Source organism: Sciurus vulgaris (assembly GCF_902686455.1).
Source record: "Sciurus vulgaris genome assembly, chromosome: 7".
In the NCBI taxonomy this organism is placed as follows: Eukaryota; Metazoa; Chordata; class Mammalia; order Rodentia; family Sciuridae; genus Sciurus; species Sciurus vulgaris.
Window position 1 is genome coordinate 115,849,995 of NC_136467.1, and position 20,488 is coordinate 115,870,482.

The 20,488-nt window shown below is 51.6% G+C and overlaps 3 protein-coding genes across 7 annotated transcripts; 1 reads left to right on the plus strand and 2 right to left on the minus strand.

Moving 5' to 3' along the window:
* Positions 1-1,686: 1,686 nt before the first annotated feature.
* Positions 1,687-2,880, minus strand: TOMM6 (translocase of outer mitochondrial membrane 6). Of its 2 annotated transcripts, none has more exons than XM_079147804.1 (3): positions 2,720-2,880; positions 2,185-2,285; positions 1,687-1,975 (listed from the first exon to the last, which is right to left on the minus strand). In XM_079147804.1, exons 1-2 carry the CDS (start codon positions 2,845-2,847, stop codon positions 2,189-2,191), a joined length of 225 nt encoding a protein of 74 aa, XP_079003930.1. In that variant the 5' UTR covers positions 2,848-2,880; the 3' UTR covers positions 1,687-1,975; positions 2,185-2,188. The 2 variants fall into 2 exon arrangements, with proteins under 2 accessions (XP_079003930.1, XP_079003929.1); XM_079147803.1 differs by having other exon boundaries at positions 2,181-2,285.
* Positions 1,687-9,454, minus strand: PRICKLE4 (prickle planar cell polarity protein 4). The gene is given in 13 exon segments (XM_079147808.1): positions 1,687-1,975; positions 2,181-2,285; positions 2,887-3,439; positions 3,442-3,604; positions 3,607-4,145; positions 4,148-4,261; positions 4,264-4,348; positions 4,946-5,149; positions 5,441-5,578; positions 6,215-6,322; positions 6,798-6,938; positions 7,115-7,233; positions 8,973-9,454. Coding segments are annotated over 11 exon segments (1,881 nt in total). The 5' UTR covers positions 9,175-9,454; the 3' UTR covers positions 1,687-1,975; positions 2,181-2,285; positions 2,887-3,371.
* On the plus strand, positions 3,870-18,750 carry FRS3 (fibroblast growth factor receptor substrate 3). Of its 4 annotated transcripts, none has more exons than XM_079147775.1 (7): positions 3,870-3,964; positions 11,462-11,605; positions 12,718-12,806; positions 14,109-14,295; positions 15,998-16,159; positions 16,960-17,117; positions 17,405-18,750. In XM_079147775.1, exons 3-7 carry the CDS (start codon positions 12,741-12,743, stop codon positions 18,317-18,319), a joined length of 1,488 nt encoding a protein of 495 aa, XP_079003901.1. In that variant the 5' UTR covers positions 3,870-3,964; positions 11,462-11,605; positions 12,718-12,740; the 3' UTR covers positions 18,320-18,750. The 4 variants fall into 4 exon arrangements, with proteins under 4 accessions (XP_079003901.1, XP_079003900.1, XP_079003902.1 ...); XM_079147774.1 differs by lacking the exon at positions 3,870-3,964 and adding an exon at positions 9,707-9,826; XM_079147776.1 differs by lacking the exons at positions 3,870-3,964; positions 11,462-11,605 and adding an exon at positions 9,777-9,826.
* The last annotated feature ends 1,738 nt before the right edge of the window (positions 18,751-20,488 follow it).

The window sequence follows — 20,488 nt, forward strand, 5'->3', positions numbered from 1 at the left end:
AGCCAGTTTAAATGCAACTTTACCCAGCCAGCATTGTGGCTTTAAAAACCAAGGAACAGTAAACACAATTACTTGAAACTAAACATTAAATTTTGAGTGAATTTTGAATTATACTTTTGGAAGCTGCCATGTCGTCATTTTAATTTTCAACTTTGGGAATAATTCATTTTTGGTACTAGGGATTGAACCCAGGGACACTTTACCACTGAGCTACATTTCTAGTCCTTTTTATTTTTTGAGACAGGGTCTTGCTGTTGCAATCCTCCTGCCTCAACCTGTTGCTACAGGGATTATAGGACATGCACAACAGCACCCAGCTCAACTTTGGAAATTTTTATCAAATAGAATTATTATTATTAACAATTATGAGATCAGGTAGCAGACTTTAAGAGTCTTAAGTTTCATTCCTATAAAGAACAGGAGGTAATGGTATTGTCTTAGCAGTGGTCTTATAACAGGTCTAATGGGGTTCAGCATCTGTTAAGAGTTTAAAAATTTCCTCCTGATCCCCTGGAGGTGTTGGCTTCAAACCTAAGCCTTGCTCTAATGTATGTGACCACTCTTCATCTTGATAATCATCAGTAAGCTATAAACCTCTCTAATCCCAATGTACTGTACAGGGTCTTGGCTTCATATTAAGCCAGTCCCAGACCTGAATTCCCATAAGCTCATAGTTCATTCCTCCTGTGAGATAGGATCTATCTGATGAATATTCACAAGAGAATGGTGCTTTAAAAAAAATTAATTCTCAGCCAGCTTTCCTTCTATTATTATTTCTTTTGGTGCTGGGGATCAAACCCAGGGTCTGTACATGCAAAGTACTTGCTCTGTCAGTACATCCCCCGCTCTCAAACAACTTTCTTAATGAAATTTTATACCAGCAGGGTCAAGACTTGAGTTCTGGGGAAAAAAAAAAAAAAGACTTGAGTGAACAAATTGCTAGACAACATCTATCAGGTGTCACAAGCCACAATGGTCCAGATATACTGATCCACCTATTTCAAGCCCTTTAAACCCACACCAGTTCCATAGGAGCTTGGGCACATAAAAGCAGTATTTTTTTTAAATGCATAGTAAATTGATTAGAAAGATATTATGGTGAACCTATCTGTATCTTCACCTTTTTCTATAGCTGAGTCTTTCCATGCCAGTTCTTTAGATATTCCATTCCAAAGAACCCAAGTTACTGGACAATGGTGTTATCATGAATTTTAGGCTCAAAAAACACGTTTACTTGCAAAGGAAGCAGCTTCCTCAGCAGTCTCACTTTAGTGCTCAGTGCCAGGGCTTACTTAGATCTTCCTCCACCTATGCATCACTGCCCTTTCTGCCACCAAACCTCATTCTATTCCAGCAACAATGCCTCCCTGGTGCCTGGAAAACCCACCTGGTACACTAAAATGCTATGCAACACCAAATGGCTTCTTCCCCAATACTGCTCAACAATAGAAATTCCTCAAGAATAAGCTTCATGTTATGTTGGCATCTATGTGTAGTGGGTGGTTGCAATTTTTTTTTTTTCTTCTTCTTTTAATGTGAGGCAAACCACCTCCAACCCCATTGGGGCTTGTTCCTGTCTCTTTCAAGTGTGAAATATAAATCATGTTTTTATGATTTTTGTAAATCCGGACTTTTTACACCTTGTTTTTTGTAAGCAGAAGTTTCTTATTAAAAGAATAAAATGGCTATCTTTGTGTGTGATCTTTATTTCAAATATTTGTTATAACACCATTATTCCTTGGAACAAGAACAAAGATCACCTAAACAGAAACTTAGGAACTATGTACAGAACTTTATAGAACAGAGGCAACACTTAGGCAGAGGATGAACATTGACCAGAGAATGGAATTCAGCTGGGGGAGGTGAATGTGTCCTCTGAATCCAACTTCAGCTGCCATCAGGGAATACCTTGTGCCAGTCACAGATTGTAGGCTGTTTTTGGAAGGTTTGGGTGCAGCACAGGAATTCCATTTGTCTGCAATAAGATGATAGGACAACAGGTAGCATTAGAAATGGAAAACCAGTTAAAGATTTTCAGATCTTTTGAACATCTAGCAACACTTGGAAAAGCTAAGGATTTTACATCGTCTCTCTACTACATTTCAAGAGGTGATGTAAATTATTGCTTCTCCTAACCTCTAGGGCTGCTAAGATAGGCAGAGAGGTGGTTAAGTGCTCACCTACTTGGCTAAACCCCTGGCTGAGGTGCCATTAGGTCAATATCACTCAAGTTCCGGGCCAGCCAAACTCCCGCTGCAAAGAGTCCCAAATTCAGGATCAAGTTCCTGGACAGAGAATATATTTCATTAACTCTATGGTCACTAGGTCACCTGTATGGCTAAAAAAATACTACGGGAAAAAGCTACCCATTACCCAAGGCTATTGCCCAATACCCACATAGGGATCTAGGGTTCACTTCTGTTCCTAAAAAGAGCAAGTTCAATTGCAAAGGCCAATTAGGCACTCGTCACTGAAAAGCCTAGTGTGTGATGTCGCTTGTTCCCCGTCCCCCCGGACAGGGTGACATTCTTTAATAGCCACGTGACAGATCGACTTTGCCACATGGGACTCCTCCCGGTCAAGGACCGCAGGAAAGAACACCCAGGGTTACTTAGAGCTACTAAGTTGGCAATGTACAAAAACGGACGCCAACCTCGCCGGGAGGAGAAAATACAGGTATACACGGGCGAGAGGGACCAAGCGCCCCAGGCTCGGTTACCTCCGGAAATCATTCCTATCGGTGGCAAAGCGGTAGACTCCCCGGAGCCAGTCTCCTACGTTGTCCGGAATTTCGGGGGCTTCATTTGCAGAGCTGGTAGCGCTCACCGGAACACCACTGGAAGCCATCAATACTTTCGATCCCTGCACTGCACTTGCAAGACGCACCGCACTAGCGCCGGCAAACACGCAACTTCCGGCCTGGAGCTTCCGCCCACCGGTAGAGGGCGCTGTCGCTTCAGCTTTCCTAAGTGCCGAAGGCCAACCCCCGGCTGCGCTTCCGCAAGCGGGGCGGGGAGGAATATGCATAGCTCAACTCCTTGCCCTTCCTCTGGTCCCATCAGGCTTCCGGCTCCGCAGCCCGTCACCATCACACGTGCTAAGTAATCATTTCGCTGGCTCAGGATTAGGGTGCTGGAGATGGGAGCTAGTTTAGCAGGGGGAACGTAGCCTTGGGGAATGCAATTCCCCAAGAAAATTTCTACAAAAGACAGAAAAGTGTAGTGTTGAAGGGACGCACTCCAAATTTGTCATCTCGCTGCCTACGCAGGCAGCAATCCTGATTAAATTCAGTCTAGGATTTTATAGAGGAAAGCCTATTTCTCTCCCCATAAGGATGCCGCCCTTCCAACACCCCAATCTCGGCTACGCCACTAGCAAATGGTGCAATGCCTCCTGGAGGTGTCGCTGTCCTCTGCCAGAAAGCTTCCGAGGGTCTTCTGGGCCGGGGAAGACGCTGGCCTAAGAAAAAGCCTTCGGGTTCCGAGTCAGAAGAAGAGGAGCAGTTGGGGCAGGGGCTGGGATCACGGGGCGTTTCCAGGCGGCCTTGCTCCCGCCCCCTCTGGGTTTCCAGGCTGGAGCTGGCGGTTGCGGCGGGAAATTCTGCTCCGGAGGTGAACCGGCGTTTAACGAGATGCTGTCCCTTCCTTCAGTTGGGTCTGGGCTTGCCTCCCCTGTTGCGGACCGGGTCAGAAATACCCATTTCAGAGCCCGAAGTCCTTCTGCACAAAGCCTGGTGCGGCGACCCACTGATGCTAGCCAGGGTTGGGCGCAGCCTCCTGCCCCGCCCCAGGCCGTGCGCGCAGCCGCCGCCGCGAGTCGTCCCCAGGGGCCCCCGCCTCTCCCTGCTCTGTCCACCAGCCGGCGGCCGCGTCCCCCGCCCGGGAGCGAGTCCGGCGCCGCAGCCCCGACCGCGGCGCGGGGTGGGTTCGGGAGGCCCTTGGAGCGCTCCGGCCAGGGACGCGCGGTGAGAGCTGCGGGCCCCAAGGCTCGGGTCTGGGGGTTGCGGTGGGAGGAAGGGGGCACTGCTGGAGGAATGGGACGGCGTGGAACTGGGGCGAGGGTCCCGCCCGGGAGAACCCCCTCTTGGGCCCAGCCCAAGCCGCCACCCACTCCCGCTTTGATCTGCACCTTCTCTTCCCTTACCAAGGGATCGCCCGCCCTTCCAGTGTCCCTGCCGGGCTCAAGCCCGCATCCGAGTAGCGGCTCTCAAAGCAACTGAGGCAGTAGGGGCTGTCCCCCGGCAGGGCATAACGCCCCCCGCGAGGGGCCCAGCGCAGCCCTGGCAGCAGAAGTGATTCTCGTGCCAGCGTCGTCCCTCTGCCTCTGTGCAGCGCTGGGTGAAGATCAGCTGAGAGAGGGAGAGGGGAATAGCCCATTCATTCATTCACCCATTTATTCATCCAATAGCCACGCCTTATACCTAGTTAACGCTAAAGCACGTCCACAGACATTTCCATTTGATCTACTTCGTCACTCTTGGACTCATGTGGGCTAATTAGCTTAGCCAAGATCCCCAGAGCTAGCAGGTGGCAGAGTCAGAACTTCTACCCTGGGCTCCTGGACTCCCAACTCAGGGCTGGGCCCTGCCTCTTATGCTGACATTAGGGTCTTCCTAGCATGATTAAGCACAGCATTGAGCATGGCACATGCTGAGATGAACATCCAAGAGTCCCTGCTCCAGAGAAATTCTTTTGAGTCCAAAAATTTTGAGGGACTCTGCTTGTGATGGGGGAGGGCACAGATAAAGGCAGTGGGTCTCACATGGCCAGAGCTCAAGTGAAAACCCCTGTTGAGGTGGTCTGGCTGGTTCCTATTTCTCCCTATCCCACACCCTGCAATACTGGGTCAAGCTGTAGTCCATAAGGGTGTCTGTCTGTCCTCTTACACCCAGTTATGCTGGGCCCTGGGCAGTATCCCCCTCTTGTCCCTCCCCTCAGTGTTATACCTGGTCACAAGCTGGGCAGCGTGGCCGCAGCAACTCTGCATGATGACGACCACAGTAGAGATGCCCGTCGTGGTAGAAGTAGATGAGGTTTACCAGGGCCTGGCCACAGGCCTGGCAAGCAAAGCAAGGCCAGTGCCAGCAGTGCTGCTCGCCTGCTCGGGCTGCGAACACACCGTACTCTCCAGGCTTCAGCTGCTCCCTGCACTGCCGGGTGGGGGCACTGGGCCAGTCACAGTCACGGTCTGAACCATCCTTCTAGCTTCCCTCCTGGCTCTTCCGTTTAATCCCAACCTAACTATTGTCTCATGCCCTGGCAGACCCACCCCTCTGTAGTCTCCACCAAGAACTCACAGACTTGGTTTCCCTTTGTCCCTAAAGTTTGCCTGTCCCTAAGCCCTGTCTCCCCATGAGAATCCCAGAAGCTAGCCCCTTCTGTAGAAGTGAGAGGGCAAAGAGTGGAGAAAGGAAAAGGATTGGGGACAGGGGACTACATACTTTCTCACAGGTGTTTCCTTCAAGCTCGGGAGGTACCAGGCAGGCCACCCCTTGTCCCAGGGCCTTCTGCTTCCGCTGGGCACAGAAGAGCCGCAGCTCAGCCAGCTCCTCCTCCCCAAGGGCCAGGCAGTAGCGTTCCTGCTGAAACAGGCCTCCACTATGACAGGGACAGATCCAGCAGGCAAGACTGAGATTTGACTAGAGAATTCCAGAAAGCTTAGCTGCTGGGTATGAGAAAGGTAGAACCTCAGGAAATAACAACATAGATGTACTGAGAAAAGGGAAAGTGTACAGGAAAGTCCAATACCGTCTCACCCTGTTCTCCGCCGGAAAGGTCATAACTCAGGGCCTGACAGCCCCATACCACTTAGCCCTGTCACCACATACCTAGGTCTTTGCTCCCAATGAGCTAGACCTCAGCATCATTTCCTGTTCTTGGTGTTTTGTCTATTTCATATGCTCCTGTTTTGCCTCCCAATTAACTGTAAGCCTTTAGGCTGGGCACATGTAGGGCCTCAATAAATACTAAACAACCATGCTCTCCATTCCATTATTGGTTTCAAAAATTGTTCATGTCCATTTTCTCATTTGCTTTTGAACTAAGCATTGTGGAAGACATGGCAGATGTTATTGCATCCATTATGTAGATGGGAAACTCAGGCTGCGGGGAACAACTTCCCTCGGATAGTAGAAGAGCTTTACTTCCCACAGCAAGTAAGGGGGGAGAGAAAGGAGAGAGGCAAGCAGAAGGGGAGGTGGAGAAAGAAGACGCACATCACTGTCCTTTGGAGGGAGCTGCTGCAGGAGGGTCTGAAGCCCAGGCCAGCTGGGGACATGATTGGTATCCCCGTGAGGTATGCCCAAGCTCAGAAGTGCAGGACTCCGAGGGAAAACAGCAAAAGGGGAAGAATGGAGCTAGGTTTTTTCCTTTCCCCCTTTTCTTTCCTCCTCATTGCCATCTCCTCCAAAATTGAGAGCAGCTTCTAAGCAAACCCCTCCCACTAGGATATTCCTTCCAAATCCTCACTGTGCATGACGACAGCAGGTCACTTCGCATCTGTGATCTGTCTTTAGGGAACCCCCAAAAGCTTCCCTTCTTGTATGTGAAGCTACCTGCTTCATTCCTTGAGGCCAGAGCCCTTGGGTTTGCTTTGACTACCCAGACCCCTTAGGAGAAGTAAATATTCATGTGAATGAGTTTATCCATGTCCTGAAGGGTTGTGGAGATGGGAATTCCTGAAAAGGGAAAAGGGCCCCAAGAAGTTAAGCACAAGGGAAACTGCCTCCCAGTTGATAGAAAGGGAGGAGGTCCAAAGGACAGAGAGTATGTTGGTCTCAGGAAGGGCAATACTCTTACCACCTGAGCAGAGGTATCCTCAGGATCTTCTGGCAAGTGGCCTGAGTCGTCTGAGTTGGCTGAGGGACCTAACTCCCTGGAGATGGGACTGTCCTCTTGGTGGGGCCAGCCAGAGTTCAGCACTGACATTGGTGGCAAGGTCTGCCCCAAAATAATAAGAGCACCTCCATTGATTGGGTCCTTATAGTGTGCTAGGCGAGCTGAGTGCTTTACAGGCTTTATCTCAATCTTGCCAATAACCAGGTGACTTAGTGGTATTTTTGTCCCCACTTTACATATGGCCAAGCAGAGGATCGGGGAGCATGAATGGTACATACAAGGTCAAATAGCTGGTAAGTGGCAGAGCCAGATCTCAAGGCTAGGCCTTTCATCTTGAGTTTCTGAAGTTCAAATTCTGGAGTCTCCCAAGATTGGGATGGATGGGATAAGAGGCCCACTGCGGGAGGAGAGGGCATTATGCCTTTTTGGTGAGCCCATGGGCACCTCAACAACAACCTGAATTCTCCCCATTTCTCTATAAACTCACATCCCTCTCAGCTCATCTAGTCTAGAAGCTCTGTAGGACAGGAAAATTTTGTGCTTCTATTTATAGCAGCAATTTATCTCTTCTTTTTTTTCTTTATTTTTCTTTTGCAGTGCTGGGGATTGAACCCAGGGCCTTGCCCATGCTAGGCAAATGCTCACCATTGAGCTACAATCCTCAGCCCCCATGGCAGCAATTTCATTGGATAACCTTAGTGCATTTTTTTTCTAGCTTTCCTTAGCAAGTCCTGATGTGACCTCAGTATCTTGGTGGTGGAGTGAAACCACTGAAGTATAGTAAAGATGGGCCCTGCCTTCAAGGAACCCATAGGTTAGTGGGGAAACCAGACCAAGTGGTACCAGAACTCTGGGTTGATCACACACACTGGGGAAAACATTACCATTACCAGAGCAGCCAGTGTGCGGTGGTACACGCCTGTATCCCAGCTATTCAGAAGGCTAAGGCAAGAGAATCACAAGTTCGAGGCCAGCCTTGGCAACTTAGCAAGACCCTGTCTCAAAATAAAAAATAAAAAGGGGTGGAGATGTAGCTCGTGGTAAAGTGCCCCTGAGTTCAATGGGGGTGGGGGTGGGATTACCAAAGCCAATTTTTTTGTTTACTCTGTGGGGGGACAATTTTAGGATTTTACATAAGATCCATTCCCACAATAATCCTATAAAACAATTTCTATTATCCCATTTTACAGGTGAAACAAACTTTAATATGTCCACTAGAAAGCTAAAGGAAGCTTTAAGAGATGGCCTCAGAGCTGGGTGGATTCTAACAGCAGTTGGGCATAGGAGGGCAAATATAAAATCTCTGGCCTCTGAAAGTCCCGACTTTAGGGTTGGGCCTGGGTTTGGATCATAACAGTTATCAGTGCTTCCCAGGCACGAGCCCTCCTCAGCCCCTGCATCAAATGTCCTGTGCCACCCTTCCCTTCTTTCTGGCTCCACACCCACCTGTTTCCTTCCTGTTGTCCTCAGGTCAGGTTTCCTGTGGAAGGTAGCCAGGATGGGCTGTTCACACTGGGGACCAAGAGTAGCAACTTCCCCTAACAGAACTGACCCTGCTCTAGACAGCAAGAAGGGGGCCTGTGGGGCCCCAGAAGGGGGTTTGTACTTTTTTCTACGTTAGCTGTAGTTTAGCACTGAATTGTCCGACAGAAACAACGCTCATAAATCCGTCCTTGGCCCCTCACCCTTCCTCCCCTCTACCCAGGGCGGCCTACCTTCACCTCCACCTACCACCGGACTCCACCTTACTAACACTCTGGATTCTTTCCATATTTCCCCTCCTCTCCCCAGTTGAGAGACGGGATTGAACACTCTCTCCTGCCTCCCCGCAGGTGAAGCCACGCTTAGGGAGTATAGACATCCCCAGCCCACGCCTGCCCAGGAGGGCAGAGCCCCACAGGCTCTAGGGATTGAAGAGTCGAGGGAAGGGAAGGTTTCCCCGGACAGTTGGAGGGAAAGGGAGGAGAGTGAGGGGTCCTGCCAAGTGCCCTCTTAAAAGATCCCAAAGTTTTTCTAGGACTTTACAGGCCCACCTGCAGGGAAGGGACATGGCATGGTGTGGTTTACAAGTAAGCTCGGGCTCCTTGTCTGGCTGGTAGCTTAGGGAAGGGGACCGGGACTCCGCTGGGGCCTCACCGGAGCCTCCGCCGGTGTCCAGCAGTTCTGGACAGACCCGCCGTCCGGCCCCGTCCCCAGCCCTGCCCCGAGGCCTCGGCGCCCGCCTCTGCCCGCGGGTTGGGGCGGCCCTCCCTGCCCCTGGTCCCCAGCGGCCCCCGCCCACCCCGCCCCGACTGGTGGACAGGGGAGGGGGCTGGTGCTGCAGATCTAAGAAAAGCATTCGTGGGCTTTCGGGGTGGAAACGGCGGAGACCGTCCTGCCCCTGCCAAACATGGGCTTTGCGCCGGGACCCCGCCCCAGGTTCTCTGCCCCGCGCAGAAAGGAAGCGCTCTCCGGAGTCCGCAGCCCCTGCCCCGCGGCGGGTCTCAGGTCGCCGCAGACCCTCCCTCTGGTCTCAGCCCCGCCCCTCTCCGTGCGCTGCCCCCGGTTCCCTTCCCTTAGTCTCCGCTGCTCCCCCGCCGTTTTCCCTCTCCTCAGCCCGCCTCTAGGATCCCACGTCCTGCCCTTCTCCCTTTGGTTTCCCACTGACCCTCCCTTATCTCTCGAGTTCCAGACTGTCCCCTTAGCCCCGCCTCCGCTTCAGGCCCCGCCCCGCTCCCGCCAGAGTTCCCAGCGGCTGGCCGGGAGCGCCCTCTGGCGTCTGCGCATGCTCCCTGTTCCCGACTGCAAAGTCCTCCAAAGGGACCTTCTAGGCTGTGCGTGGGTCGCCCCCGCTCGGGTCCGCCCGCCCGCAGCGTCTCGTTGGTGCTGCAGGTGACCTCCGACCCCGCGTCCGCGGGGCGGGGCGGGGAGGCCTTAGCTCCGGGCGGGCGGCGGCTACTGCAGCGGGACCCGGGAGCGGGGGCCCGGCGCCGCCCGGGCCGCGGGGCGATGTGAGTCGGGGCGCGGCGGGGCGGGGACGAGGCGGCTCTACTGAGGCCGCGTCGCGCCGCGCTGCAGTCTCCGCTCCCTCCCTAGGAAGCCCGGGGTGGGCGGGCGGTGGAGCCCCCAGGGCTGGGGCGGGAATCCAGGCACGACGCGGGGCCCCGACCTCCCCATTCCTTGCGGGTCCCTAGGAAAAAAACCCTGACAACCCCTGCAGCCAAATTAGCCTCTTACTCCTCAAGCCCCACCCTCTCCCCCTCCCCCGTCACACCTTCGAATCTCCTGTAGCCCTCAGAACCTCCTCGCTCACTCTACCAATCCCCTGAAATGCGCACACAGCCACCGTTCTGAATGTCCCCAAATGCTTCCACCTCCCAGAAATTCTTCAAATCGAGTTTTCATATCTTCTATTTTCTTTGCACCATGCCCAAATCCAAAATTCCTGCCCATGTCCCCCCTTCGCATGCATGCATTGCAGTGACCATAACCCCCTCTAACACCTGTCCCCACTCCATACCTGTCCTAGACGGGAGCCCCCTCTCCCATTCATCCTGCTCGATGGGTTCTCTCCCCACAATGGGTTATCTGATGATATGTCCGGACATCATCAGATGGAAAAGATGGAGACAGAAAAAGCACAACCCTTCCCCCACTTGCAACCTGAAGTTCTTGGTTTCACACACAATCTCCACTCCCTCTTGGTAGCTTAAGCCCAGTGTTTTCCCGGGAATCTGTTAGGCCGTGCACATGTCCTTTGACCTGCTTCCTCCTTCCTCCTTCCAGAGAATAAACCATACCAATAAGTGGGGTGGGGTCTTTATACCTAAGAGTTGTGCAAAGATGCAGGACATTGGTTCCCTGGGAAAAACTGTTTTTCCAGAGCAGGAGGGTGGTATTTTGAGGGTCTTCAGAGTCCTAGTTTGTTGACTTTTCTACCTAGGGTTCAGATGCTCTCAAATTTGGCTTATTAATATTTATGTTAAAATTGGACTTTTCAGAGTTTGGGGAACAGAAAGTCTGACCAGCTTCAAAATGTGTGCTCGAAGAAGCCTGTCCTGGAAGAGGAAACTGTCCATTTTAGTGATGTTGGTCTTACATACTGACCTCTAGAAGTTATTGAAGCTATAAGTTCCACAGTTTTCTAATGTTTCCCCTTAAAACTAAGGCCTTGGGAGGAAATTGGAGATGGGGTGTTGGGGAATTGACAGTCTCCCAGATACTTGGTAGCAACAAAACAGACAGAGTAGGATATTGGTTTACTGAATCTTAAGCCAGTGCTCTTTCTGGTACATCATAGAGTACTTTTTAACTCTTTGTAGAGTTCAAATTCTCTGCAAAGGTAAGGCCTTGTTTTGGGTGTTGCTTGTAACAGCACTGACGGGAGCATCTAAATCTTGAGTCTTGGAAGATCTTGGGCTGTCTCAGACTTCAAACTGATGCTAGAGGAGTCTCTCCCTCTCTGAGCCTATGGGACTTAGAATGTGTGGTCCCATGATCTTATTTTCTTCATGGGTGTTTCTGTCCCATTAGGACCTAGTACAGATGTCCAGGTGGAATGGACTGATAGCAGGTCAGTTTCATTCACAGTTGGAGGTGAGAATAGAAGTTTTCCATTAATCTGTGGTCTCTGTTTCCTATGCTAGGTGAGCCCCAGGTGTGTCCCAGAGGCATCCAGGTGTCTTCTCTGCAGGCTGTTTGCCATGATACCCCATCAAGGACGGGGGGAATAAAGTGGGAATCCTTCCCCATGCCCCTCCCATGGTCAGCTCCCCGATGGCCTGGGTGAGGTAAGAACTGCAAATGGGAGTCAGTTTCCTGGAGTTTCCCAAGTTGGGAGGAATGGAGAGTACAGATCACCAGGTTGTTCAAGGCTTTGCACATCCTGCAGTTTTTGAAGGATAGCTGATCCTACCACTCATTCCCGGAGCAAATTGTAACCTCTTAAAACTTCAAGTTAGAGTTGGTCCATGTGTTTCTTATTCCCTTAGGTCACTGAAGCCTGGTGGCATCTTCTTATCCTAGACATAGGCCTCACTATTGTGATACATTATCCAAGTGCCAGAATCCTGGAGGGAAAAGCCAAATAGTAAGGCCTCTGGTCTCCCCTTTGGTCAGTGGGAGCAAATCCAGCATTTTGTTTTTGTTTTGCAGTGCTGGAGATGGACACTAGGGCATAGTGCAGGCAGAGCACACACTACCACTGAACTACAGCCCCAGAATTTTTTAAAATGGAGAAATACCCAATCAGTGTTATAAAAATTGTGCTGTTTAAAACCTTTAGTCTTTCAAATGTATCTTTATGATTGTAATGTCACAATTTATTTGAAGAAAACACCCATAAGAAAATTTTCAGATGGATATTGGGATGGTAGTGAAGGAGGAAAGAACTTGGATGAAGTATAAGAGGTAAGGTAAAAAAGAAGGTGGAAAAGAAGAGAGGTACAGGCCAAAGTATCTGGTATTCCCAAGTGACAGTGTCTTTGCTGAATCTTAATGAGGGCCATGGTTGGCACCCTACTCCTGAGATAGGTCACTTCTGGGCCCCTATCACATCTGTGCTTTTCCTCCAGCCCAGGTCTTCCTTCCCTACCATTCCATGGGTCAAAATCCTACATACTTCTCAAGGTGCAGATTGAATGTTGTACTTCTGAAAAGCTCTCTCCACCCCCTCCCCCTGCCACCACCATTAGCATGAATCCTTAACACATTCTAACTCGAATTAATGTTTATCCAAAGTCTATCTAGCCCTGGATTAAGAGTGAATTCTTTGAGGTCTGTGTCATACAGTCTCTTGAACAGAGTAGGTGATCACAGTGAGATGGTTCTACCCAAGTTCCCCAGAGTAGGGCTTTTTGAAGCTGCTGCTGGTAACCTGCTTATGTTTTATATTTTTCTCTAGGGTGGGCTGGCTGCTCTGACACCATGGGGAGCTGCTGTAGCTGCCTGAACAGAGACAGCGTCCCAGACAACCACCCTACCAAGTTCAAGGTACCCAGAGCTGTCTCCTCCCTTGAGTTCCTAATGGCCTCTTGGGTTCAGTCCCCATGCAGTTGCGTCACCTCAGCCTCTCTGTGGAAAGTGATATGGCAGCCTGAGGTCATGGGCTTATGCCTTCTCCCACTCTCAGCCACTGCCATTTTTCACTCCTTTTGATACTATTAAGAGTAAATGTTCATGACAGGTGTCAAGGTACACGCCTGTAATCCCAGCAACTCGGGAGGCTGAGACAGGAGGATTGCAAGTTCAGGGCTAGCCTCAGCAACTTAGCAAGGCCATAAAGCAACTTAGTGAGACCCTGTCTCAAAATAAAAAATAAAAGAGCTGGGTATGTGCCCAGTGGTTAAGCACCTCTGGGTTCAAGCCCTGGTACAAAATGAAAAAAAAAAAACTAGAGCAACAAAGATGAACCACTCTGATAACTTTGAAATAAGTATTTGTGTTTTTCAAGTTCTATTATTTTGAGAAAAATAATAGGTGAATGATGATAATACTCAATATTATTGATGATACTATTTGTAGTGATGTTTAATATGTAAAGTTAATGATAACAAATTATATAATAAGCTCTAGGTTATGATTTCCCATCTATTTTAATGCACCTTTGACAACTTCATTGAAAATATTTGCAGAATTGGAAACTTGAGACTTATGGGGTTAGGTAGTGCTTAGCACATGGTAAGCCCTTTATCAGTTTGCTGTTTGCCTTTTGAAGCTAAAGCCAAACCCCCTGGGACCATGACCCCCTGACCTCTTCCTGCAGGGAGCGTCTCCTCCCTACATGGGGACATGCTGGGACATGTTGAGGCATGTTTCTCTGCCCACCAGAGGAGGGAGCCTTCAGCAAGTTCACACAGTTGGGGAAATAGAGGCAGCGTGTGTTTCTTCTGCTTTGGACTTGATATTCCAAATGTCTTAAGAGTTGGAATTTACAGTTTGACCCTTTCCTTATTAATGCTTGGCTTTTGGATACCAAGCCATAGACTATCCAGGATCATTTAACATTGGTCATCTAACTACTGACCTTGGGAGTCAGCTACTTCCCTCTTCCCTCTCTGTCTGGATGACATAACTGAGTCCCATAGAGGAGGATGTTGCCCAGATAATCGCCATGGGTCATGGCCCTGCTTTGTAATCCCCACTGACTGTGGCATTCAGACATTGGCTGCGGTGGAGTCAGGTAACACCCTTAAGTCTCTCGACTTCTGCATGGAACTGCCTTCTGGTGGCTCAGGGTCCACAGCACACTCTTACTGGACTCACTCATTGACCTTTCTGTTCCCTCCCCTCCAGGTGACCAATGTGGATGATGAGGGGGTGGAGCTGGGCTCAGGGGTGATGGAGCTGACACAGAGTGAGCTGGTGCTGCATCTGCAGCGGAGAGAGGCTGTCCGCTGGCCCTACCTCTGCCTGCGGCGCTATGGCTATGACTCCAATCTCTTCTCCTTTGAGAGTGGCCGCAGATGTCAAACAGGCCAGGGTGAGTACCAGTCCTGCCCGTTCCTCCAGGACAGGGGCTTGAGCACCTGGGCCTTTAAGATGCTGCACCAGAGACTGTTGGGAAATTTGTTGTGGAATTTGAGAATGGTCTTTAACATTTAGCCATCAGACTTGGCAGTTGTTGTCTAAAGAGGGGAAGGATCTTAGCCAAAGGTACACAGCACTTTACTGCAGAACTATGTGAACTTCCAGGCCAGTACTATTTCTTTGGTTATTGAATTTCCATTTCCATTCAGGTCCTTTTATAAGAACATTTGTTGCACTGCCTATGAGAAAGAGTCAGTGCTCCTAGATCGGAGCTTTCCTAGTTAAAGCAAATGACTCTCCCCTCTGTTCCTCCAGTTATAAGGATCCTTCTTGCCTTCTAAGTAGAAACAGTTTTTTCCTAAGCTTCCAGGTCATACCTTCTGGACCCTATAAGTAATAAAAGACAGGTCAATTAGGAGACTGGCTTCTCTGGGTGTGAGTGGCTTGGGAATGATATCTGGGGAGTCAGTACACTTGGGTCTCTAATGAACATATTAACCCTCAAGAGGTTCACCTGTTAGCAGTGGCGTGTGATGTATTCTCTCTTCCCTCTCTCCCTGCAGGCAGAGACCAGGAGGTGATAGACCATGAGGTCAAGGTTAGAGCCAGCCATGACCCTTTGAAGGAGTGTCATGGTCTGGGTTTATGTATAGGATCCATACATAAATGTTGCAGAGAGTCCTACATGAGATTGTGTTAAATGCAGATTGGGATTATGACTTCAGAAATGGGATGATCAGGCTTCTCCACTGAGGTGACCAACAAGACAGGGAATTTGTGAGGTCATGTTTGCTGGAGGAGCCTTCCCCTCCGTGGACCTCACCCCAGGAGCTCAGAGGCAGAGGCAGGCAATACTGAGTGAGCAGAGGAAGGGATGGGAGAGGTTTCCTTCCTCCTAGTGAGGTCTGCTCTGCACTTGGCATCCCAAAGAGACTATCCTAGCCCTCAACACAGGGTTCTTCCAAAACTCCAGGCCTTCCCAGTCTTTTTGAACGCTTATTTGTCTCGCCAGAATAGCCTGTTTTCTTCTCCTCTCTCCTTCCCATTCCATTCCTGCAAACCATGGTTGTCCTATACTGTGCCTTGTATTGACAATGATATCATAATATAGTAGTAATTATTGTCCATCTCCCAGCCTGATTGTATTTGTCTGTTTTGGATATGTATATATACACACACCCCAAGTAGCCTCCCTCTAGACTCAGGTCCCACTGTTGCAGAATCCAGGCTGGTCCAACACCAAGGTGATCTCTACTCCCTGAGCCCTGAGTGCTTAACTCAGTCCTGCTGCCCTCTGGACAGAGTTGTTGTGTTGGACTTGGGAGGGCTGTGAGGCCGGCTGCATCTGGGAGCCACACAGCTGCCTTGCCAGATCTGCCTTTAGCTCTGCAGCCCTGCCCATCTTTCCTCCCCTCCTTCCTTCATTCCTTCATAGATAATGTGGGTTGGGCCACAGAATACCTTGGGCCCAGCCCCTCCAGTAGCCCTGAAGTTCTAGAGTGCACTTGGGAAGAATGATTGCAGTAAGGAGAGGTATTCCAGCTCTCTGCAGGCCTGGGACTAGAGTTCGGGAACTTTCACTGCACTTGGTGTATCTGTGGAACTCGTCAACCCTGGGGTTAAAGGTGTCTTCGCTTCTTCCTCTCCTTCTCCAGGGATATTTGCATTCAAGTGCTCTCGGGCTGAGGAAATCTTCAATCTCCTTCAGGAGCTGATGCAGTGCAACAGCATCAATGTTCTTGAAGAGCCAGTCATCATTACCCGCAATAGCCACCCCACTGAACTTGATCTCCCTCGGGCCCCCCAGCAGCCCAATGGTGAGGAGACCCCCATCCTGGGACACCAATGTGCACACACACAAGCATGGGCCCAGGGAAGCATGAGACTGGGAGGAATGAGTCAGGCTGACTGGTTGGGGGACAGCTGGGTGAGCTAGCTTTTCAGGACAGTCGTCCATCATTAGAACCACCCTTGAGGATGGATAAGTCCTGGGCTGGACCAATCAGGTGACTCAAGCTGAGACTGTGGAGTACTGGGCCTTTTATTGACTAATGGTTGAAGAACAGACAGGAAGACTTTGGGTTTCCATGGAAACGGCAGTCTGGAGCTTTTTGTTTCCTTCCGTCTGTCTGCTGGGTCACACATATACCCTTCCTGGCTGCCACTGCAGGCATCTCTAGCAGTGACTCTTCTGGGGGATCCCCATCGATTCTGCTTTTAGTCACTGAGTCTGGACCACACACCTGCTTGCTTCATCCTTCCTGACCTGACCTTCATGAAGGACAGAAAGGATAAAAACAGTCTGTTTTGGAGGCGCTTCTTGGAGCCTCCTAGCAGAGCTAGAATGAGGCCAAGGGGAAGTGCAGGGGTGACAAGTGTGGCTTAGGTGGTTCAGGAAAGGCTGTAATGGAGAAAGTGGGAGGTCAACTTTGGGCTGACCTCTGAGGGGCAGGGCAGGTTTGAGGAGCAGAGAGAAGGTGAAGGGCAGTGCTGGCTGCCAGTCCAGTGGAGTGACCCCTCCCATGGAGGAGTGCTGGGACATAGCCCATGTGCAGTTGCAAGTGACTGTCAAGTGGTTTAAGTACCCCTCACCTGGGCTTGCCTCCCCTGGGCCCAGCTCTAGGCTACACTGTCTCCAGCTTCTCCAATGGCTTTCCTGGCTGCCCTGGAGAGGGCCCACGGTTCTCCGTTCCCCGGCGGCCATCAACAAGCAGCCTGCGACACTCTTCACTTGGGGAAGAGTCCACCCATGCCCTCATTGCCCCCGATGAGCAGGTGAGCATGCAGCTGGCCAGCCCCTGCCCTGGTGGTCTGGGTGGGGACAGGAGATAGGAAATATGGTCACCTCCTCCCAGGAAGGATCATGGGAAGGGGGATAAAATTGATGGTGTCCCTTCCTGTCCCCACAAGGGAGGCGGTGTTTGGAAGGTTTGTAGGATGAGGGGAGAGGAGACTCCAGCCCTGTTTCCCTGTGCCTTTCTTCTCTGGTCCCATCTGTTCTGTCCTCTCCTTCCGCTTGATCTTGGATTCTCCTGTCTCTCACTTGAACTCTTTCCCCGCAGTCCCACACCTATGTCAACACACCTGCCAGTGAAGACGACCACCGCAGGAGCCGACACTGCCTGCAGCCTCTGCCTGAGGGCCGGGCACCCTTCCCCTCACAGGCCCAGGGCCCCGACCAGCGGGACCCACAGGTGTTCTTGCAGCCGGGCCAGGTGAAGTTTGTGCTGGGCCCCACTCCTGCTCGGCGGCACACGATGAAGTGCCAGGGCCTCTGCCCCAGCCTGCATGACCCTTCCCACCACAACAATAACAACGAGGGTTCTTCTGAGTGCCCAGCCCAGCCCAAATGCACCTACGAGAATGTCAGCGGGGGGCTGCGGAGAAGCAGTGGCTGGAGACTGAGCCCAGAGGAGCCAGGCTGGAGTGGCCTGGCCCACCGCAGGGCTGCCCTGCTGCACTATGAGAATCTGCCCCCGCTGCCCCCCGTGTGGGAGAGCCAAGCCCAGCAGCTGGGTGGGGAGGCCGGGGACGATGGGGACTCAAGGGATGGGCTCACACCCTCCTCCAACGGCTTCCCTGAGGGTGAGGAGGACGAGACCCCACTGCAGAAGCCCACCAGCACCCGGGCTGCCTCCCGCAGCCACAGCAGCTTCCCTGTGCCACTGACCCGCCGCCGTGGCTCCCCGAGGGTCTTCAACTTTGATTTCCGCCGGCCAGGCCCCGAACCCCCAAGGCAGCTCAACTACATCCAGGTGGAGCTCAAGGGCTGGGGCGGGGACCGCTCCAAGGGGCCCCAGAACCCCTCAGTACCCCAAACCCCAGTGCCCATCACCCACCCTGCCCGCAGCTCAGACTCCTATGCCGTGATTGACCTCAAGAAGACTGTGGCCATGTCCAACTTGCAGAGGGCTCTGCCCCGGGACGACGGCACTGCCAGGAAGACCCGGCACAACAGTACTGACCTGCCTCTGTAGGTGGCCCGTCCTCCACCCATGCCCACCACGGTCTGGCCTTCGTCTCACTCCCGTCCTCTGACCAACCCAGCCTGGGCTCAGGGATGTTTGACAGAAGGCACTGAGGTGGAACCGGAAGCTTCCCAGACCAGGCTGGAGTCCCCACAGATGTCAGCCACCGAGTCTTCTGGTCCCCAAGCTGGGGAGAGGAGAGGGCGACTGGGCAAGGAGGGAGGGAGCCGCAGCGTGACTGGTGAAGGGTCCCGTGATCGCCTTTCACACCTCCCTGCCGTCCATTTGTCTCGTCTGCCAGCTGTCTGTGTGTGTTTTTTTTGGTTGGAATTTTGAAACATTTTGTACCTGTTGATTTTATTTATCAGTTTATTTTTCTATTTATTGTTTTAAATGTAATTTAACATATTTATTATTAATATAATTATTTTTAAATTCTGGCTTGGGTAATAACTTTTTGTGGAATCTTTTCTGGCATGGGCTGGGATGGACGTAGGGCAGGCCTGATGGGGTAGGGGCTTCATTCTGGGAAGTTTGGGGTGGTCGTGGTTTTTGTAACAAGTCTGTGATCGTCTCTTTTTCTTTAAGAAGCCCTGGCCCAGAGCTTTCGGTTGGCAGAAGCAGACACTTTGTTAAAGTGACAGGATGTCTGGGACCCTAGGTGCAGGAAGGTGACCTGTGAGGAAGACTGCTCATTAAGACTCTGACCTCTGAGGCTGGTGATGGCTGGGCAAGTGTGGCAGGGGTTTGAGACACGATTCCCCTGCTCTGGGGCCCCTCTGGGCAGGCCTTGGGGGGGACGCTGTTCTCTCGACACATTTGTCCCTAAGGTGGGCCCTGGGACTTCTTAACCACCCCCAGCACAGCTGAGCCTAGTCCAGAACCTTTAAACAGGACCTTGACTGAAAGCCCAGGAACAGCAGAAGGAAAGTAAGTGCGATGTGTAACTAGGTATCTCACAGGCAGAGGCTTCCCCAGAGAGCCACCCAGGGTGCCCTGCGGAGGGCCTCCGCCTTACGTCAGGGTCCTCGCAGAGGCACCAGGGGAGCCCTGCCTGGCCGGGATTGGATACCAGGCCTGCCCAGCACCGTCCTGTGGCAGGAACCCCTTCTCTCCTCAGGCTATTCTTTTGACTTCCTTTTACTGAGACCTCCCTACTTTCAAGGTGCCATTTCTAAACCTCCGTACAGTTAATCTAAAGGAACTCCAGTTTCTGTGAAAAGCCACTCAGACCCAGGTGAAGAGTGAGAGTGGGTTTGACCAAGACTTAGGGACAGCCCTGTGTCTGGTCACTGTCCTGTGGAGTAAGCAGACCCGGCCTCTTCCTCGTGGAGGTGGTGGGCCAGGTGGGGCTATCCCTCCATTTCCTTCCCCTCCTGCTGTCCGGAACACTCCTGCATGGGCCTCTTCCTGGTGGTTCTCCCCTGTGTGGGGAACGGACTGATCAGACCTTGGGTGTCACTTGCTGTCAGTGAAATGGGCAAGGAGAACTGGCCACAGCAGGAAGAGTCCCTTCAGGTGGAGTCTGGCAGGGGCCAATCGGGCAGCTGGGGCAACTCTCCTCCCTTTCCATCCTTTTGATCCCTGAACTGGGAGGATCATCCGTTGCAGGCCAGATTCACTGTGCCTTTCCGCCTGCTGTAGGGCAGTGCTGCTCTCTGCAGTTTCCCGGCGGTTCAACTCTGCTCTTCAGGTATGAATGAACATTTACCCCTCTTCCTCCTGTGACCTGGATGGTGACCACACACAGGAGAGCTGAGGCAGGGCTCAGGTATGGCCATGCCAGGACCAGGTCTAGGGGTCCTAGGCATGTTTGTAAGCCGTGGGTCTGTGTGGGCTCCTCCTTACTTGTGGACAGACAGTGTCATGGGTAAATGGGCTGGCTTAAGTCAAGAGAACAGGTCGTGGCCCTGACTAGGCCACTCTCTCTGCTGTCGTAAGCATTTGGTTACCTCAAGTGGGCCTCAGTTTTTGTACCTGGAATACAAGGAACTGGTGTGAAGTAGCTAATGAGAAGAGGAACGCCACACCACTTTGAAAGTGAACAACCAGCCAGGCTCAGTGGTGTAATCCTAATGGCTCAGGAGGCTGAGAGAGGAGGATCTCAAATTCAAGGCCAAACTTAGTGAGGCTCTGTCTCAGAATGAAAGAAAGAAAAAAAGGAAGGAAGGAAGGGCT

Coding starts and splice junctions, on each gene's coding strand:
- TOMM6 (XM_079147804.1), bottom strand. CDS start 2,847: ATGGCTTCCAGTGGTGTTCCGGTGAGCGCTACCAGCTCTGCAAATGAA. Junction 2,286..2,719: donor GATAGGAATGATTTCCGGAG/GTAACCGAGCCT, acceptor TTCTCTGTCCAG/GAACTTGATCCTGAATTTGG.
- FRS3 (XM_079147775.1), top strand. CDS start 12,741: ATGGGGAGCTGCTGTAGCTGCCTGAACAGAGACAGCGTCCCAGACAAC. Junction 14,296..15,997: donor CAGATGTCAAACAGGCCAGG/GTGAGTACCAGT, acceptor CTCCTTCTCCAG/GGATATTTGCATTCAAGTGC. Junction 17,118..17,404: donor TCATTGCCCCCGATGAGCAG/GTGAGCATGCAG, acceptor CTTTCCCCGCAG/TCCCACACCTATGTCAACAC.